Source organism: Stegostoma tigrinum, chromosome 9 (assembly GCF_030684315.1).
Source record: "Stegostoma tigrinum isolate sSteTig4 chromosome 9, sSteTig4.hap1, whole genome shotgun sequence".
Classification (NCBI taxonomy): domain Eukaryota; kingdom Metazoa; phylum Chordata; class Chondrichthyes; order Orectolobiformes; family Stegostomatidae; genus Stegostoma; species Stegostoma tigrinum.
In genome coordinates, this window is record NC_081362.1 from 68,900,624 (window position 1) to 68,918,985 (window position 18,362).

General features: G+C 39.2%; 1 protein-coding gene across 2 annotated transcripts in view; it reads right to left on the reverse strand.

The window, feature by feature from the left end:
* Positions 1 to 2,490: 2,490 nt before the first annotated feature.
* LOC125454665 (protein kinase C epsilon type) overlaps positions 2,491 to 18,362 on the reverse strand; it is a 556,093-nt gene continuing 540,221 nt past the window's right edge. For both annotated transcript variants that reach the window (XM_048535674.2, XM_059648613.1), the window contains one exon: positions 2,491 to 5,206. In XM_048535674.2, coding sequence (XP_048391631.1) covers positions 5,060 to 5,206 — 147 coding nt within the window. In that variant the 3' untranslated portion in view covers positions 2,491 to 5,059. The remainder of the gene's footprint in view (positions 5,207 to 18,362) is intronic.

The window sequence follows — 18,362 nt, forward strand, 5'->3', positions numbered from 1 at the left end:
ACTAATCATGAGGTGAAATGGAGAGAACTTGAGAAATATAGAATGCGCATAGTCTGTTATAAGTGTGTCAATGTTTTCTTCTTCAATTGACCATTTTTTGGAGAGTATGTTTAACAATTTCCACTGTTCTTTGTTTGTCTTTCCTGAAATCAATCCTAAATGACCAAGTTTCATTGTGAAGTTGCTCCCCTTGTTCTTTCTTTGTTTCAGGAGGAATTAGTCTGGATTTTAATTAATATAGGATTGAATGGTTAAGAGGGGTAGGCAGGAAAGTGGAATTCAGGTGGAGATGAGACCAGCCACGATGGTATTAAATGGTGAAGTAGGCTTGAGGGGCTGAATTGTATACTTCTGCTCCTGGGTCTTATGTTCCTTCCGAGCACAGAAAATAGCGCCTTTCCATTCATACCATCAACTGCTTTAATTACTGCACCTCAAATAGACCATTCCTGAATCTTGTATACTCATGAGGACACAAAGCCAATGTAAGAAATCTTCCTAATGTCAACCTTTTTCTCTTTAACCCCAGTATTATTCTGATGAAGCTACATTGCAATTCCTCCAAATAAGAACATATCCTTTATAAAGTATGGGGCCTGGAATTGAATGCAGTCTTCTAAATGAGGTCTTGCGAAGCCTTGTTATTACCCTAACCCAACTTCCATCTAGGCATGAGAAGAGGATAATTTGTCATTTTAAGCTTTTTACCATTTGATTGTTTTCACAAGACACATTCGCAATTCTCTGTGAAAGTCTTGATGAAGTTTCCTGTTTCCTTCCCTAACTTTCCTGTTTCTATTTGAACTATATTTGTATACCATTGATGAAAACAATGTATATAGAATTCACAAGAAGAGTTTGGGAAAATAACATTGCAGTACAGAATATAATCCAACAAAGAAATGTCTACTGTCCCACCATCGACATAGATTGCAATCACCTGAGAATGACGTGTACAAATCTTTATTCATTTGTTGGCATGGAAACTGTTAAGAACAATGTACAACTTTAAGTTCTGTTCATGGCTTTGTATTGTTTGTGCAAAGAAGAAGGAGACATTAGTTTTAATGTGGGCTTCACCTATCAGATCTCGAGCCCAGTTTGTTTATATCCATTTTAATAAGGCTAGTACATGAGAAAAAGGTAGAAATAGATCTGTTCTGTTGCCTAGTGACAACCATTCAGGAACTCAAGACAGAAAAATCAAGAAGTCAGTTTGTCAGTGTGCATTCGTGCCAGAGAGTGGAAGCAGGAGGGTTAAACTTTCAAATTAGAAATCCTGTGATAATGCTGAAAATGGATTCAGAAAATCATAGAATCCCTACATTGTGGAAACAGGCCCTTTGGCCCAACACGTCCACACTGATCCTCAGAGCACCCACCCAATGTACAAATCCCTGAACACTACGGGCAATCTACTATGGCCAATCCACCCAACCTGCACAACTTTGGGCTGTGGGAGGAAACCGGAGCACCCGGAAGAAACCCACACAGACACGGGGAGAATGTGCAAAGTCCATACAGGCAGCCACCCGAGGGTGGAATAGAACCCAGGTCCCTGGCGCAATGAGGCAGCAGTGCGAATCACTGTGCAACCATATCATGTGTTTGCTCTGTAGTTAAAGCAGGACGGAGTTTGTTTTAAGCACCTCATGGAGAGGCGTCAGTTAAAGAAATCATCTTCTAATTTTGTAGCGAGTCACTGGAAGGAAATCGGTTGCAGCTACACCAGATGGAGGAACGCCCTTAGTGCAGAGACAGTGAGATCTTCAGTGGCTTTGGGTGTTTGTAAGGATTTAACTAGGATAAAAGGATTTGTGTCAACTAAATCCTTTGGGTGGTGTTCATACTGAAATCTTTCCAACCTTTTTGTCTTGTGTAATATAGCTCATGTGTTATTTTTGGTAAATAGAAGTTTTATTCTTTCTGTTCAAAGTATTTTTGCATACCCTTGAGAATATGTCCGGAAACTGATCTCCACAAACAAAATAGGGTCCATCAAGCTGGGTTTCAGTCTGTTCTGCCCTCTAGCAGCTGGAGGTGCATTAATACCAAACTGCACAAATTTTTTTTTCATCATTCATGAGATGGAGACATTACGGGGTGGGTCAACATTTATTGTCCATCCCATGCCCATTGTGAAGGTGGTGATGAGCTGTCTTTTTCAACAGCGACATTCCACATGCTGTGGGTATTTCCCCAACGTGGTTAGGGAGGGGATCCAGGACTTTGACCCAGTGACACTGAGGTAACACCAATATATTTCCAACTCAGGGTGGTGAGTGGGCTGGAGGGAAACTTGTAGATGGTGGTGATACTAGAGAAGATCATCAAGACTTTGCACTTATCATTTACAAAGCATTTCCAAGGTGAAATGCCATCAACTGACAAAGACATGCATAAAAAGTAAATTAAATATTAAATAATTCAATGGTTTTGCTATAAACTGTATAACTCAGAAAGAAACCCAACAAACCTTATCTCAACATTGTAGTTTTTTAATTGTTGGGTTTTAAAACAAACAGTACACATTCACGTCCTGTTGAATACAGTACATTTGGCACACAGTAATAATGTTTACAATGAAATAACACTAATGATGGCAGGAAATGTAAAATACATCCATGAAGAAAATACCTTTTGTACAAACAAAGCATCACAAAAAAAACAGAAACTAAACTTAAAACATTTTGATTCAGCCAGACTCATGTATTGTACACTGTTTAAGTTAAAAAGAGGTAATTTTTAGCCTTGTTTTGGAGCAAACCTTTTATCACTCTCCATAAAGCAGACATGCAATACTTTTCTTCTATGTAAAAAAGATAGAGGAAAGAGAAGCAAGGAGACAGGGATACTGTCACCTTTTTTTTTGCATTCATGTGTTCCAAGCAGGCAGAAACAGGAAAGGGGAAGATCCAACCAGACAGGGACGCTGTGCTACAGTGCATTCACGTTTAAGAGAGAAAAAAAATTGTAACAATCAAGCAAAAAGTAACACGTTCTTCTGTGAATGTAAACTAATAATAAATGGTAAGACAGGTAAAAATTTATAATGGAGGAACACCTGTCCATGCAAAGATTTCACACTGAACCAACCTGACTATCTGTTTTAGTTGTCATATGCTGTATAAACCAAACACAAGTGTGTTTAAGTTGAGGCCTGATCTATCAGTAATACCATCATGCTTAACACAGCAGATTGAAGAATGAATCTGTAGAAGCTTGAGGAATGTACTGTTAAAGAAAAAATATTCTAACTTTTATGTCTTTTGCATCACATAAATAATCAAAAATGCCCTTCGACTCATTCTAAAAAATCCTTGCTTTCAGAGAGTAACTGTCATAACATTGCAAATGTCTGCAATAATTTCCATCCTAATTTTTTTTAATAACACCCTTAGTACAATTTGAAGGACTGTACAAGGGGTCCAGTATAGCTTAATACAAGGTTATGACATAGGACAAAAAAAACTCAACTTGTTAGACAACAACTTGAACAAATACACATACAGAGTATTGCACATGGACATTATCATTAATTACTTTTCTCAATTACTAATATATATATATATATTTATAATATATATAATATGCCTGAACATGCAGCAGTTGATACTGTTCAATGAACTCCACAGGCCTTGCAGCAAACAGTATTTACAACTTCTTGCCTGTACAAAAAGCAAAGAGCCCTTTTTAGTGCTTCTTTGCTACTCACAAGTATTTCCGTGCATCTGGAAATCCAGGTGCATCAGATAATGTGGATCCCAGTGACTGGGAAACCAGTCCAGTAAAATTCTAAGTGACTTTAGGACACCCATACCCACACACACACATGCATGCATACACACATCCACACACATATGCATACACACAAATGCACACACAAAACACTAAAATAGAACACAACTAGACCTGACCTGCTCAAACTGTTTGACTGTGTGTACATGATCAGTTCCTCAACCACAGCCACAATTTATCATCAGATAACTCATAAAAGGTTAAATAATGTACATCATCATATACCTTGTCAGTTTTTGTGTGATTTGATCGTCAGTCCTCTATTATGTCTAGGTATAATGCTCAATATTTCATAGTCTCTATGTTTTTTTAAAAAATAAGATACACACTTGAAAATATAGTACAGGTATGGGACAGTAGTATAAATAAGGATTTCTGAAATGTGCCAAAGTAACACACTACTAAAACAAATAATTCAAACAACCCTGGTCTTGGTGATGAGCATTGGTTGTGACATAAGCCTGCAATTCAGTGCAATGTGATTGTTCAAGATCTAAGTTACAGTAAAATATTACACTGTAAGTTGTAGGACTGTCCCAAAAGAACTGAGTAGTAAACTAGGTGAGCACATTAATCATCACCAACTCGCAATATACTTGGTTGAGAATTTTTCTAGGCTGGGTAACACTCAAATGTGTGATGTAATTTCAAATGACCTAATTCACTAGAAATTGCACTAAAGAGTGACAACTTAAAACAGTGTAACATCTCCACAGAAAGGTAAAATAACTAAATAAACCACTCAGTAACACTTTCTGTTGACCTGAGCAACTTCCACGCCCATGGAATAATCAACTGATTGACGACACATGCTGGCCAACTGGTCAACTTTCCTCAGCTTCTATTTCTATCTCAACCTCTGGTATGTAGTTCTGTTTCATGAGCCTTTGTTGCATGGTTGTTCCACTTCCCTGTACCGGAGTTCCTGCTAAAAAGGAATGAACCTGCAGTACTACAAATATAACAGTACATTTAATACTGTTTGTATTACACACGTCTCCTCTGAAAAGCCCAGATGTAGCAAAGGGCTTAAAATAAGACCAAATTGACTTTTATTTTAAATAGAAGTAACAAAACAAAAACTCTGGAGTGCATTAATTTAAACCAGAAAAATGGAAACAAGGTAGAAATGTACACATGTATTACTGCAGGGAAACGCAGGTACTACACCATACTAAAAAAAACTCGATCCTAATGACTTGCTGGATTTCTTGGGCCATTGCATGGCAATGGCATCTAGTGGCAGCACCAGGATAACGTCTTAGGCTACTGACTCTTCGCCAAAATAAGAGAAACCCTTAAATTCATCTTGGTTTATCTGCCTAACGATAGCATCATCCACCAGTGTCAATACAGGTTCCTCACGTGTGAAGTCTTGGTCGAAGTTATTCACATCCCTTTTGGTTTTCTAAAGGAGAATAATGAGAGTCATTTAAGAAAAGGAGATAACAATTGCATTGGAATTTGATATAATAGCACGAGAGGAACCAATGTATATGTGATTCGAAAGTTTTGAAAGTAAGCTATAGCAATATAGAAATAATATGCAACAGCAGCTTCTGCTGACATTAACATAGAAATATGTGTGGCACAGGAAGCCATTCATCTCATCATGTTGGCTAAAGAAGACATCAATCTATTATTTGAACAGAAATTAGAAAATTTTTTATAAGCCAGACTTTGTGACTAATAGTTCAACTTTCACTCTGTTAAGTTACAAATATTGCTTTTTCTCAGTGCCCCGATGAATTTCACGTAGAAATAATTCTTTCTTTCAGGGCGTCTGATCATCTGAAAACCATTCTTTCCTCAAAATGACAAATACTAGTCAGAAACATTCCAATGAAGTTTAAATTGTTCAAGGTGCTATACAAGTTACTCCTTGTGTAAAATTCTCTTCAATAAAATTTATATTTATTATTGTTGCTTACAAATGTTTTAATTTTATTGGCTACACACTAATCTAGAATGCTGTGCTGGTTATATTTTAGATTGCATTTGCTCTGTGTTGTTAGTGGAAGCATTGTGTTTTAAAACCTAATATTGCCATCCAATTGTGTCAGGTCTATCAATCGAGTGTCTTCTAAAATGGAATATGTGGCAGACTCTTACCTTTGTGCTGTTAATCAGATTTTTAAGTTCAGTAGCTATACTTAACAGTGGATACACATTTTGTATATTTATATATGTGTGAGCGAGTGTGAATGTAACCCACATACATCTGAAAGTTCATGACATTTTTCACAGTTTCACAGCAGTATTGGGCATCAAAATTGACAGTTACCGTTGTGGTCTCATGTAGAAAAATAACTTGGCATGGGGTCACTGTGGTTAAACCACACACCAGTGCCCTCTTCATTACCTTTCTCAAGAACTTTTCTGAAACCTCAATGCAGATGTCAGGCAAGATTCTCCCAGACAGGCACCATCCTATAATTAGTGTGTACCCGAACATCAGACTAGCCGGAAACGGAAAAGCTGCACAAGCTGGTTGGATGAGCCATCCAAACCACAAAGTGCGCACTCAGAAGCCTTTCTGCCTTTGATGTGAACTTCTTCAAATCAGATTCATTCTGCGTAGTCAATGGCTCATGGTTACCCAACTTTGTGTGCAACCTCTGCACTTAGACATCAGCTTTGTCATTATTTTAGTTGCTTTCCCTCACATTTTTTAACACACATTTCAGTTAATTCAACTACCGCAGAAGTACATTGACTTTTTTTTAAAGAGAAAGCTTTTTGTTTAATTGTAAGGTCAATACACTAAGTGCAGGGCACCAGGATAGTTTGAAATGGTAGGTGTTGCAATAAATCAAAAAGTATTGGCCAGGCATTTCGAGGTTTGACATCTACAAGTGGCCTCTGCAGTTGATAGGGCCTTGAACAGGGTCCTTACCATTTCTTGTGCATCTGTCCTCACCCTTCCTGCTATTTCCGAATCATCCAGGCTTGCCATTGTAGTCAGCCTCTACCCAACCAGCCTCTACACTCATTACCTTTACTCCTCCATTTCTGCCATCTCAAGCAAGATGCCATCGGTAAACATAACTTCTCCCCTTGTCTCTATTTAGCATTCTCAAGAGACCAATTCATTTACAACACAATGATGCATTCCTCAATCACCCACTCTTCTTTCCATAGCACTTACCCATGAAAGTGCAGAAAATGCAACATTATTACTTCACCTCCTCTCTACCCACCATCCATGGATGCCAATACTGCTGGCAGGTTTAGCAACACTTCACCTGTACTCCCTCTGAGTTAGTATCATTTTGCTGAACACCACCACAGAGTCCACAATCTATGAGTCTGCATTTTGCCACGTTAATTTGAGATTTTAATTTGTATTCTCTGTCCTTGACTTCCAATTTCAATGAAATTCAATGCAAACTTGAGGAAGAGCATCTCATCTTTATATTAGGAACATTACAGCTTGTTGGCCATAATACTGTTCAATAACTTAAATAACTAGGACAGCAAGACCCAGGTAGTGGTGGATGGCTGCACTACAGTCCCTGTGAGTTGAAGAGGTGGGAGGTGGTGGTTGGGGTGGACAGACTGATCTATATCACTGGACTCTACCCACATTTCCATCCCATCAGAACCTTTGTCTTCTTGAGATATTTTCCATGCAACCCTGACCCCAAACAATCTGTCATCGCCATCAGGAGTTCCTCTGATGTCACCTTTTGTTATACTTGATCCATTTCTATCCCCTTTTGACTGCAGTATTGGCCCAGCTGTCATTTAATCATTCCAATCCTGCACACAATCTCCATTATGCATTCTTCTAACATTAGCCTCTCATTGCCTGGGCTCTGTGATTGCTTATAAGTTGTTTAACCTTTGACGGCCTCCATATCTGATGTAATATCAAGACCTGAAATGCTGGACTGGATGTTACAGCCCACCCTGACCCAATGCCTACAGTGGGAAATAGACATCCAAAATAGGATAGGTCGATGCCCCATCAGCTTCTCACCCATCCTGGCATGCAAGAGCAGGAGGGCTGTTTTTCATTAAAGTTGGTCATTTCAATTTGTTATCCAAATGCAGCAGCAAGTTTCCGATCTTGATAAGCCCCTCCCTAAAGATCTGAGTATGTCAGTGACTTCTGTGAAGACTCAACGAGTGAACACAGTAAGGTGAACAGTTCAGATTTCCTGACTGGCTTTAAGCGAAATGCAGACAGCATGAGCCATGCATCATCAGACTCACAGAAGCCTTTCTCCACTATTTCAGCTATACTGTGAGGGAAGCAATATGGAGTCTTGAGGCAAAAGCCTTCAATTGAACAAAATCAAACTTTTTTTCCCAACAGCCCTGCATAAGTAAGTGAGTTTTACATGGTTGTGAATTCTTCTTCCCTAGATTGCTGTGTTAGCGGGTCTGACAAGAACTGCTCCCCAAGCCTGATAACTGTTGGCTTTTTGAACTGTCCACTAGGGGTGTGCAAGAGCGACCCTCTGCTCTACACCCAGAGCTTTGAGAAAGTATTTTGTTATAAACTTTGGAGAAATCATTCTTACTTGGATCGCTACCATAGTTGACTGTATTGTTACAGAAATGTTCATTTAGATGCTCCTGAGATGCTGCTTGGCCTGCTGTGTTCATCCAGCTTCACACTTTATTATCTTGGATTCTCCAGGATCTGCAGTTCCCATTATCTCTGTTTATTTAGAGTGACAGTTACTCCTCTAAAAAGAATGTTGGTTATGTTAGAAGTCAACTTTCATTAAGCTGCTGTTTGTTCAAAGGTAACAAAGACCCAGTCTAGGCCCGAAACGTCAGCTTTTGTGCTCTTAAGATGCTGCTTGGCCTGCTGTGTTCATCCAGCCCCACACTTTGTCATCTCGGATTCTCCAGCATCTGCAGTTCCCAATATCTCTATTTGTTCAAAGCTATCAGTTTTGAAAATAACAGGAGCACGTCTGACTGTATTGCTCTCTATTCGGCTTATTACTCATTGAGGAGTCTTGGTGAAGTGCTATATATTTCCAATATTTTCTGTCATCAAGAGAAATGAATTTTGGCAAAAACGTCACACTCCTCACATAATAAACTGCTTTTGAAAAACTCTCCCATCAAGCTCAAGGTATGGAGAACCCTACATTGAATGTAACTGCATTTTGGTTTAACAACTGTTATTCAACATGCAGCATTTAGTAACCAGAGGTATTACTGAATCAAGCCACTTAAAAGAAATTCAGCATTATTGTCCGATAGTATTGCAACAATTTCCAAGATGAATCACTGGTTTGTCACATTTTGAAATAATTTTGAATCAGTTTTGTGGCAAAGAGTTTACATCATTATGCACAAGAGATGCACAGTGTTGTGAAACGTAGAAAGAGAAATTCACGGTGAATATCTATATATAGCAACAAAATTCTTAGGTTTAAACATAAATTAAATGTAAATTACCCAATTTCTTCTACCTTGACCACAACTATTTCATGAAAGGTTTTACATAGGATACAAATATACCTCAAAACGTCTTCCTTTTCAAATAACACATTTAATTAAAATTCAATAAGGATGTTTTCCTTTATTGTTGAATTGTTCAATTGAAATAAATTCTGGACCTTACTAGCTGATCTTGACACGACGAATATCATGTCCAAATTGTTTTTTTATGCTGGAGTAACATGACTGCAGGTCTTGGGGGATTTTCCAAAGCTCCAGGGCTTCGGAAATTATGTGTATGGTTTTTCAGATGGTGGGCTTTCCTTCCCCACTACTTAAGAGTCAATTGGCTGGCAAGGGGACTTGTTACCTTGATAGTCCAATTGGCCAGCAGCTTTGTGGTCCTGCAGCACCAGTAAGTTTAGTGACTAGAATTGGTATTGCATTCAGTCCTCAGCTTCAATGGCCCAGGACAAGGATAGTGCAATGATCATCGCAAGACGAGGCAGGGGGAGGTCAGCAAGACAGGGTGTGGGTTTTGATGGAGAAACCAGGTATTATGGGCATCAGAAGAAACAGTACCAGTGACAGGCAGGCATTGGTGAGAGTGGGCCACAGGGTGTGTCCATGAGGAAAGATTGCCATTGAGGACAATGGTTACTACTTCCTGTCAGAAACCTGGCAGGGTAGAGGAGAGTAGCTCGCCAGGCTTCCGCTGCCCTTGAATATTCTCTGCAAATCTCAAAATTGAGGTTGGTGGGATCCAGCCTTTCAGCGGTCCCTGATCGCTAATTATAGATCTCAGATGGCAAAAGGGTGGGCAGGCAGACTCAGGCTTTATCTGTCACCTATAAATTTGTGTGCAGGTTCAGTCTAAGTAGGAGAGCAGTAGAACACGAACTGGAAAATTTTATTGTCATCCCCCACCATAAAGTTATTCCTAGGTGACAGTAAAATTCTTCCCCAGGGATAGTTGCTGTACTCTGACTGTGAATTTTGAAATATCAGTTTTTAAGAGCTACAAGTAGTAAATTAGTTTGATGCTTTATGCTTTTCAATTGAATATAAGTTATTTTACCTTAGTGAATGCAAATATTTTTGGGAAAGCAATATTCTTTCATAGTTATTTTAATCTAATAAAACTGACTACAAAAATTATAAAAAAATTATTGCCCATTAAAAACATATGACGTATGGTAAGACTTTGATATATTTAAAAATCGAGTTATATGTGTGGTGATTGTAATGAGGTCAGCCAGTTGGACCTCACAGAATATGAGTTCCCTGTTTGGGGCTGTTAACCTGGTCCAATCAGGGAGCCCTGGCTGACAGATATAAACAGGAGTGTCAAAGGTTCTGTTCATTCTGAGGGAGCTGGATCAGTGTCAAGGACTCTCCACATGTAAATAAAGGGTGACTTGGTGACAGGATGCCAGCCTCTGGCGAGTTATTTCTGTAAGTTTAATGAAAGATTAAATAACAGAATTTAACAGACTGAACGCACAATTGCAAAAATTCTATTGCAGATTCCTAATTCAATGACTGTAAATTGTCAAACTGTGCTAAGACGTCAAACATGGAAAGAATCTGAGAATTAATGGGAGTTTTATATTGAGAAAGAAATACGTTTTTCATCTGATGTCCAGGCCTTAAAAAAACATTCCTGGGAAGGAATTAATTCACAGTGGTCTTCATGGCTCCAATGGGACATTCAGCAGTCACAAAAAAGAAGGGAGGATTCAGTTGTAGCAGCAATGTGAGACAGCCCAGATACAGGTCAAAAACTTCAAAATGAAAAAAGAATCATATCTAGAATGAAAGAAGACAGAGATACCTCTGACAATCGTAACAGACAACAGTATTTGAGGAGTGGTAGCAGAAGAATGAACCCCAGGAACGCCCAGGGTTTGGTGAATGAGCATTTTAGGTCCAACTCAAGATACCGTAATACAATGAGTTGTCCTAAATGGAATAGCAAGATTTTAATAAATACTCTTGACACTTACACCAGGGAAGAAAACAGTACTGATCAGGCAGTAAGAATTATACTCGTAACAAGAGGTGTAGCCCATTCAGCCACATTGTGTTGGACAGTGGCTACACATCCACAGTCTATACAGCGGATTAGTTAAAATGTTTCCTAGATTCTTTCAAATGATAAGGTTCAAAGTAAAGTTGAGGAATTTGAGAGTCCAATCTGCTTCATGTTTGGGATGATCACATGCTAAAATCACTAAAAACAGTGGTAATTCCCAGTAACATTGCTGGCGTAAACCACGATGTTGGCACATAAAGTATCCTGACTAGTAAGCAGGCCATTCTTGAAAAAATGTTCAACGAGAAAAAACATGGAACATCATGAGACACTTGCATTTGGGAAGTCAGTGAATGAACAGTTTACACATTCTGGATATTGCTGTCTTCTCTTAAGCAGAGCTAACTTTTCTAATTAAAATATTAAGCAGGTGTTACTAACATCAGGAGATTGGAATTTAAAGGAAAAATAGGCCAATTATCTCAAAATTACATCAGCAGTTTTCTCAGCCATGTTCTCACTCATTAAAAATCCTGCTAAAAGGTGTAGGAGCAAGGTATGATGTGCACACTAAACTCACAGGAGTGATCAACGCAAATGTGATATATGTAAAGAATATCAGAGCCTGTAGTGAGTCCACAAATTCACAAGAGACCTTAGCACAGTGAAAGCAATCAACTTCAAGGCATGGGATAATGAAAACAACATTTTCATCTTATACTTGTAGACATGGCAACTAGACTTAGTCAGTGTACAATTAATACATAATAAAGAGAAAGAAATAATAATAGTCAAGGTAGTGGAGAAATGGGCAGGGAATGGATTGACAGTTCCTATTTGACAACGTGATGAACTTGGTGACAATGGCTTTCAGGATATGTGTGAAAATATGAAGATTGTGATGACGAAGATGACAGCACAGTAAGAAATGTGTTTAGGAAATCATGTGGGAATCCATGAGGTGTTTCAGAAAATGCAAGTGAAGCAGCCAAATAGTAAATTAACATCAGCTCCCTCATGGGAAGAACATGTGAAGGACTCACTGTAAATGATTGGGGATTACAGCCTACATCAAATGGTTTTTGGGAGGAAGCCAAAAATTCCTTTGGTGATCATCACCCACTTGTGAAAGGATTACAATTAGCTCCACTTTTTCAGAACACTTGAATGCGCTGTATGTAGGCAGAAGGGCATGCTTGAAGGTTGATGTTTAACAGAAAATTGGTATTGTCAGAGCCTGTCAGAATTACGTTTTAATACAGAAGCGAGGCTTACTATCAAAGAGAAGGTCAAAAAATGTGGAAAGGTTCAGGCAGCATCACAAGTAGTGATGGGAAAACACTAATTGAATAGTATGGCAACCAATCAGTTAGTATGCATCCCTCAAGGCCAATTTAGCCCCTTTCCTCTCTCTCTACCTCCCCCTCGCTTTGACGGTTTGCATTACCCACAATGGACTTTGTTTATAGATATTTAGTTGGCTGTATGGATGATTACTGGTGGTGGTTAGCAGTTTAAAGCAACATCACAGCGATTTGGTGGTGAGAAAGACACCCTTTTGTGTGTGATAGCATTCTGGGTATAAAAGAATAAAAAAGAAATATGAAAGAGTGGAGGGAGCTATAAGACTGAGCAGTCAATACAGCCTATGAACAAAGGAAGTGTTCTCATTTCCTTCTGACTTGGATCCACACTGACATAATGATGGCCATATACAAGTTGTAAATTGATGAAATGAAGTCGTTACAATTGACAAATGCCCTTGAGTAGCCTGATAGCATTTTGATAGCTATCCCCTGTTAGTGACTACAGCAATACGTGCAAAGTCTTTGACTCTCTTGGCCTGACAAACATCATTGCTTGTGAGAAGATATGTGATTTGTTCACTTAAACACTGCAATTATCACTATCTTTATTGAATGGCAAATATATACTGTCTGCGAAGATCCTGCCACTCTGGGAGTTGAAGGTAATTGACTCTCTGGGCCGGGTAACACCTTCTCCTTCTGTGGACTGACAGCTGGTGTTATCTATCTTATTTTGACCCCCGAAAAGCAGCAGCTCTGGATATCTGGCGTTCCCTATGCCCATCTCTTCATTTCCTTCTCACAGGAAGAGTGTCCTCCAGCATACACAGCTACATGGGGCACAGTGATCTCCTGTTTTTCTCTTGGAGACCTCACCCTCCAGTATAGCCTTGTCTCCAGTTCCCTGTTCTACTCACTCTCTCTTCATATTTGCAATGTCTATCAAACTGAAGAAAAACACCCAACTAACATCAAACAACTGCCACCTTCAGCAGCAGTCTCTGCTGTTACATGTAGACATAGTCTTCTTTGCAAGCTTTTCATTGCCCTCTGCTGCCTCTTCAAACATAACACTTCCAGTGTTAGCGTTCCTGTAGCTACCGAGAAATGGAATGGGTAATGGAAAATTACAGCTAACCACCCTTCAACAAACTTTATAAAATAATAACTGATTTTTCCATCTGCCAATCTTCCACATTATGAATTACTGGCAAGATGATATTGAATGCTGAACTCAGGTTGTAAACAAACTTGAGGTGAGACAATGGTCCATCTGATTTGTGGTTGCAAGATTTGGCCCTTAGTCTCTTGTGTCCCACATGAAAACAAAAGTGTTATATTAACTCAATTAAGTGTTATATTAAAGCTAATGGATGGATTTCAAAACCTGACACACAGATTGTAAGTGACACAAGGACAAACTAATTTGTTGTTGGTGAAGATGTGGTTTCAGATTTGGAATATTGAATTTTTTAAAGGATTGGTTGACATTGAAAGAAAGGATGAATTTGCTTTCTCACGTACAATGTTGCGGACTGTTTTACATTAATCTTGTTGGTTGTTTCACAATGGCTGTAGATTGTTTTAAACAGAATGCTTTGGATCATCTCAACTGCTGTGATGAAATTTGTCACAGCTGTTAATATGTGAGCAGAGTTTTCAGAGCAGGTCGTTAATGTGGATTGGTCTAAAGCCTCTTCAGTGAGAATGAAGCTCTTATTAATAAATTTTCTCTTTTATTCACCTTTGTAATTACAGACCACCAACCAGGCAGGGCAAAGCCTCACAAAAGAGCCATACAGTTATAATAACATTGAGTTAACACAGCATGGGTGATGTATACGCTCTACTGAGTTCCATTTTCATCTAGTAATTAAAATTTGATGATAAGATTGAACAGGAAGATGCACATTAGCTATACCCCGCTATAAGTGTGCAACGCTGTCAAGGACAAACCACTAAAAAGATTCATTCTTGATCATAAACCAACTGATATGAAGAGCAATGAACTGTATTATGACAGTGAAACAAATAGAAAATAGTTACTCATGTCACAACAGTAAACTGAAAACTTTAGAGATTTATCTAATCGTGTTTGTGCATCAAACTGCATTGCTTATCATTTCTAAAGAATGTACAGTGAGAATGCTGATATAACACAAAGTTCAATTACTGCAACCCACCTCTGATTTAGAGGGACCATTCTGAAGCTACAACTTCCTTAACAAAGAAGGAAAAATTAGGCAGTCAGTCACTCAGACCTCATCCCATAGACCCTTGACTGTTCATTTATACAGGGGTACTGTCAGAAATTGTGTGGGAACATTATTTCTAACCCCTAATGGGTGTGTCAGATGAAGCCTGCAGGTGAGAAACTCTGGTTATGAACAAGTGTCCTCTGAAACAACACTTCCACCCAATCTGTTTAAAGATTATAGCTAAAAGCATTGAGATTGAGTCCACAAGTAATGAAACTCCCTTGCAATTTGCAAACATTTTATGTTAATTCCAATATTACTATTAAATACTGAAACAGGATGTAGTTCACACCATACTTAGTAACAATTTATCTTGCACTCATATTTTAGTAAATAAAAGTGAAATTGCTTTCCGAACATTCATAACATTTATGTTGAGGCCAACATTTTCAAACTTGTGAAAATGTATGAAATTGATACTACAGAGCCACATCTGATGCAGAGCTGTCAACTGCACCCTCATTTCCACACTTGTTGCCCTCACCCCCAGTACAACCATTACCCTCTCTCACTGTGGTCATTCACTCAGTGGGATCCTTGCTTTTACTCCCTTAAACAGAGGAGATCCAGATTTGAAGGGATATGATGTACAAATGCTTTAGCTATTCAGCACCAAATACAACTGGACCATTGATTGCACTATCTAGCTCTGCTCTGGTCTCTAAAATTCCTCCATTATCCCAAGACATTCTGAAATGTTTGGCTTCTTGTCTCCACTACAAACCATCTTTTTAAACTCTTCTTCCCGGTCTTCTCCATATTAACTCCTTACAATAAGAGATCTCATTGTCATAATATTGTTACCATTTGAACATGCACCCCCAACATTTCCCGGTCATCTACCAACTGATTGGGCCATTTTTCAAACATCATGCTTCCCAAGCCCTAAATGCACCTCTTTCTCTAGTTTCTCTCTCATTTCCACGCCCCCCTCCCTGCCCCATGAACTCTCTAAAAGTATTATTTTCTCTTCCTTGACCTTGTGTGCACTTAACTGCACACCATCCAACTTCCCCTCCTAGTCTCCATGTCAGCCAAACTGGCCATGGTTTTTTCTCTCTTCTTGAGTACAAGCGGTGCTGCTGGAAATCTGCCATCGTCAACCCTCTCCTCAAAAACAACAGGGGCATATCTTTTTTGTAAAGTAACACCTCATTTACAACCTCTGCTTACTCTCCAAAGTCCTTGAATATATTGTTGCCTTCCAACTTGTGTCCATTTTATCTTTAACTCCATCTTTGAGTTTGTCAGATCAGATTTCCATCTCCATATTGTATTGAGACAGATTTTACCGTATTCACAAATGATGTCCTTTGCAACTGTGACTGTAATCAACAGCTACTCAAACTTCTTGATCTGACTTTAGTCTTAAACATGATTGACCACTCTACCCTCCTCCAATACATTTCCACTGATTTCCAATTGGCAGGATTAGACTTGTTGGGTTCCACTCTTTGCTTATTTCACTCCCAAGTATCATTTGCAATGGCTTCTCTTCTTGGTGCATCATTAACTCTGGTATGCCCCAAGGATCTACCTTTGATCCCTTCCAATGTTTCATCGACATTCTGTCCTTTGGGGCTAACATATCAAAAGTACAACTTCAGTTTTCACAAATACATAGACAACACCAGCTCTATTTAACCACCACCTCCCTCAAATTCTCCACTGATCGAAATTATCCAACTACTTGTCTGGTACCCAGTACGGGACGAAGAGAAACTTACTGCAGTAAAATAGCCATTCGCATTTACAACCTTGCTGTTCTATTTGAACTTCTGACAGCAGAGACATACTATCACTAAGAGCACCCACTTACAGCTCAGTAATACCATGCAACATTGTCTCTGTCTCTTTTTTCTTTCTTTATTCATTCACAGGATGTGGGCATCACTGGCTAGGCAGTATTTATTGCCCACACCTAATTGCGTAGACAACAGTTCAGAGTCAACCACATTGCTGTGGGTCTGGAGTCACATGTAGACCAGACCGGGCGAGGATGGCAGTTTCCTTCCCTAAAGGATGTTAGTGAAAATGATGGGTTTTTTTTGCCGATGATCAGAAATGGATTCAGTCATCACTAGATTCGTCTCAGCTCATCTCTTACTGAAACTTTCATTTATGTTTTTGTTGCCTTTAAACTATTCTACTCAACACTTCAATGATCTCCCATATTCCTCCTCCATAATCCTGAAGCCATCCGAAGACTTGCCATTCATGTTTTACATGAATAAGCTGTACTCCCTTTCACACCTGTGCTCAATGATATACACTGGTTCTTCATCAAACAATGTCTTGGTTCCAAAATTCTGATCCTTGTTTTGAAAATTCCTCCATGGCAGTGTCCTGTGTGCTCCCTTTCTCTCTGTAATGTTCTCCAGCTCTACAACCCTGCAAGATTTCTGCATTTATCTAATACTAACCTCTTGAGCATTCCTAATGATAATTGTGCCACTACTGGTGGCTGCACTGTCAGCTGCTTGGGCCATAAGCACTGGAATTCCCTCCCTAAACATTTACAACTCTCGACCTTTATTTCTTCATCTAAGACCCATTTTAAACCCTACTTCTTAACTACATTTTTTGGGCATAGAACATATAGAACATAGAACATTACAGCACAGCCCTTCGGCCCTCGATGTTGTGCCGACCTGTCATACCGATCTCAAGCCCATCTAACCTACACTATTCCATGTACGTCCATATGCTTGTCCAATGATGACTTAAATGTACCTAAAGTTGGCGAATCTACTACCGTTGCAGGCAAAGCGTTCCATTCCCTTACTACTCTCTGAGTAAAGAAACTACCTCTGACATCTGTCCTATATCTTTCACCCCTCAATTTAAAGGTATGCCCCCTCGTGCCCGCCGTCACCATCCTAAGAAAAATGCTCTCCCTATCCACCCTATCTAACCCTCTGATTATTTTATATGTTTCAATTAAGTCACCTCTCAACCTTCTTCTCTCTAATGAAAACAGCCTCAAATCTCTCAGCCTTTCCTCGTAAGACCTTCCCTCCATACCAGGCAACATCCTAGTAAATCTCCTCTGCACCCTTTCCAAAGCTTCCACATCCTTCTTATAATGCGGTGACCAGAAATGTACACAATACTCCAAGTGCGGCCGCACCGGAGTTTTGTACAGCTTCACCATAACCTCTTGGTTCCGGAGCTCGATCCCTCTATTAATAAAAGCTAAAACACTGTATGCCTTCTTAACCGGCATCTGTGGTAATTTTTGCCGAACATACTTCAGTATCTAATTTTGCGGTTTGGAGCTTCTCTAAAGTACCTGGCACATTTATTATATTAAAGTATTAAATAAACATAAATTGTCATTATACATTTCTGTTGTGCCTATCCTAGCCTTTCTCTGAAGAGTTAGGGGACCACAGTGCTAATCCAAAATAAAAGCACCCTCAACTAGAGTGTGCTCTGCCGATATGTTTTTACAGGAGCAATGCACATACCTTGGCCATGATAATACTGCATTCTTACTATCTGTGATGGCAAGAAACACTGTGTTTCTGGAATGCTGGCTATTGCTTTTTTTTAACC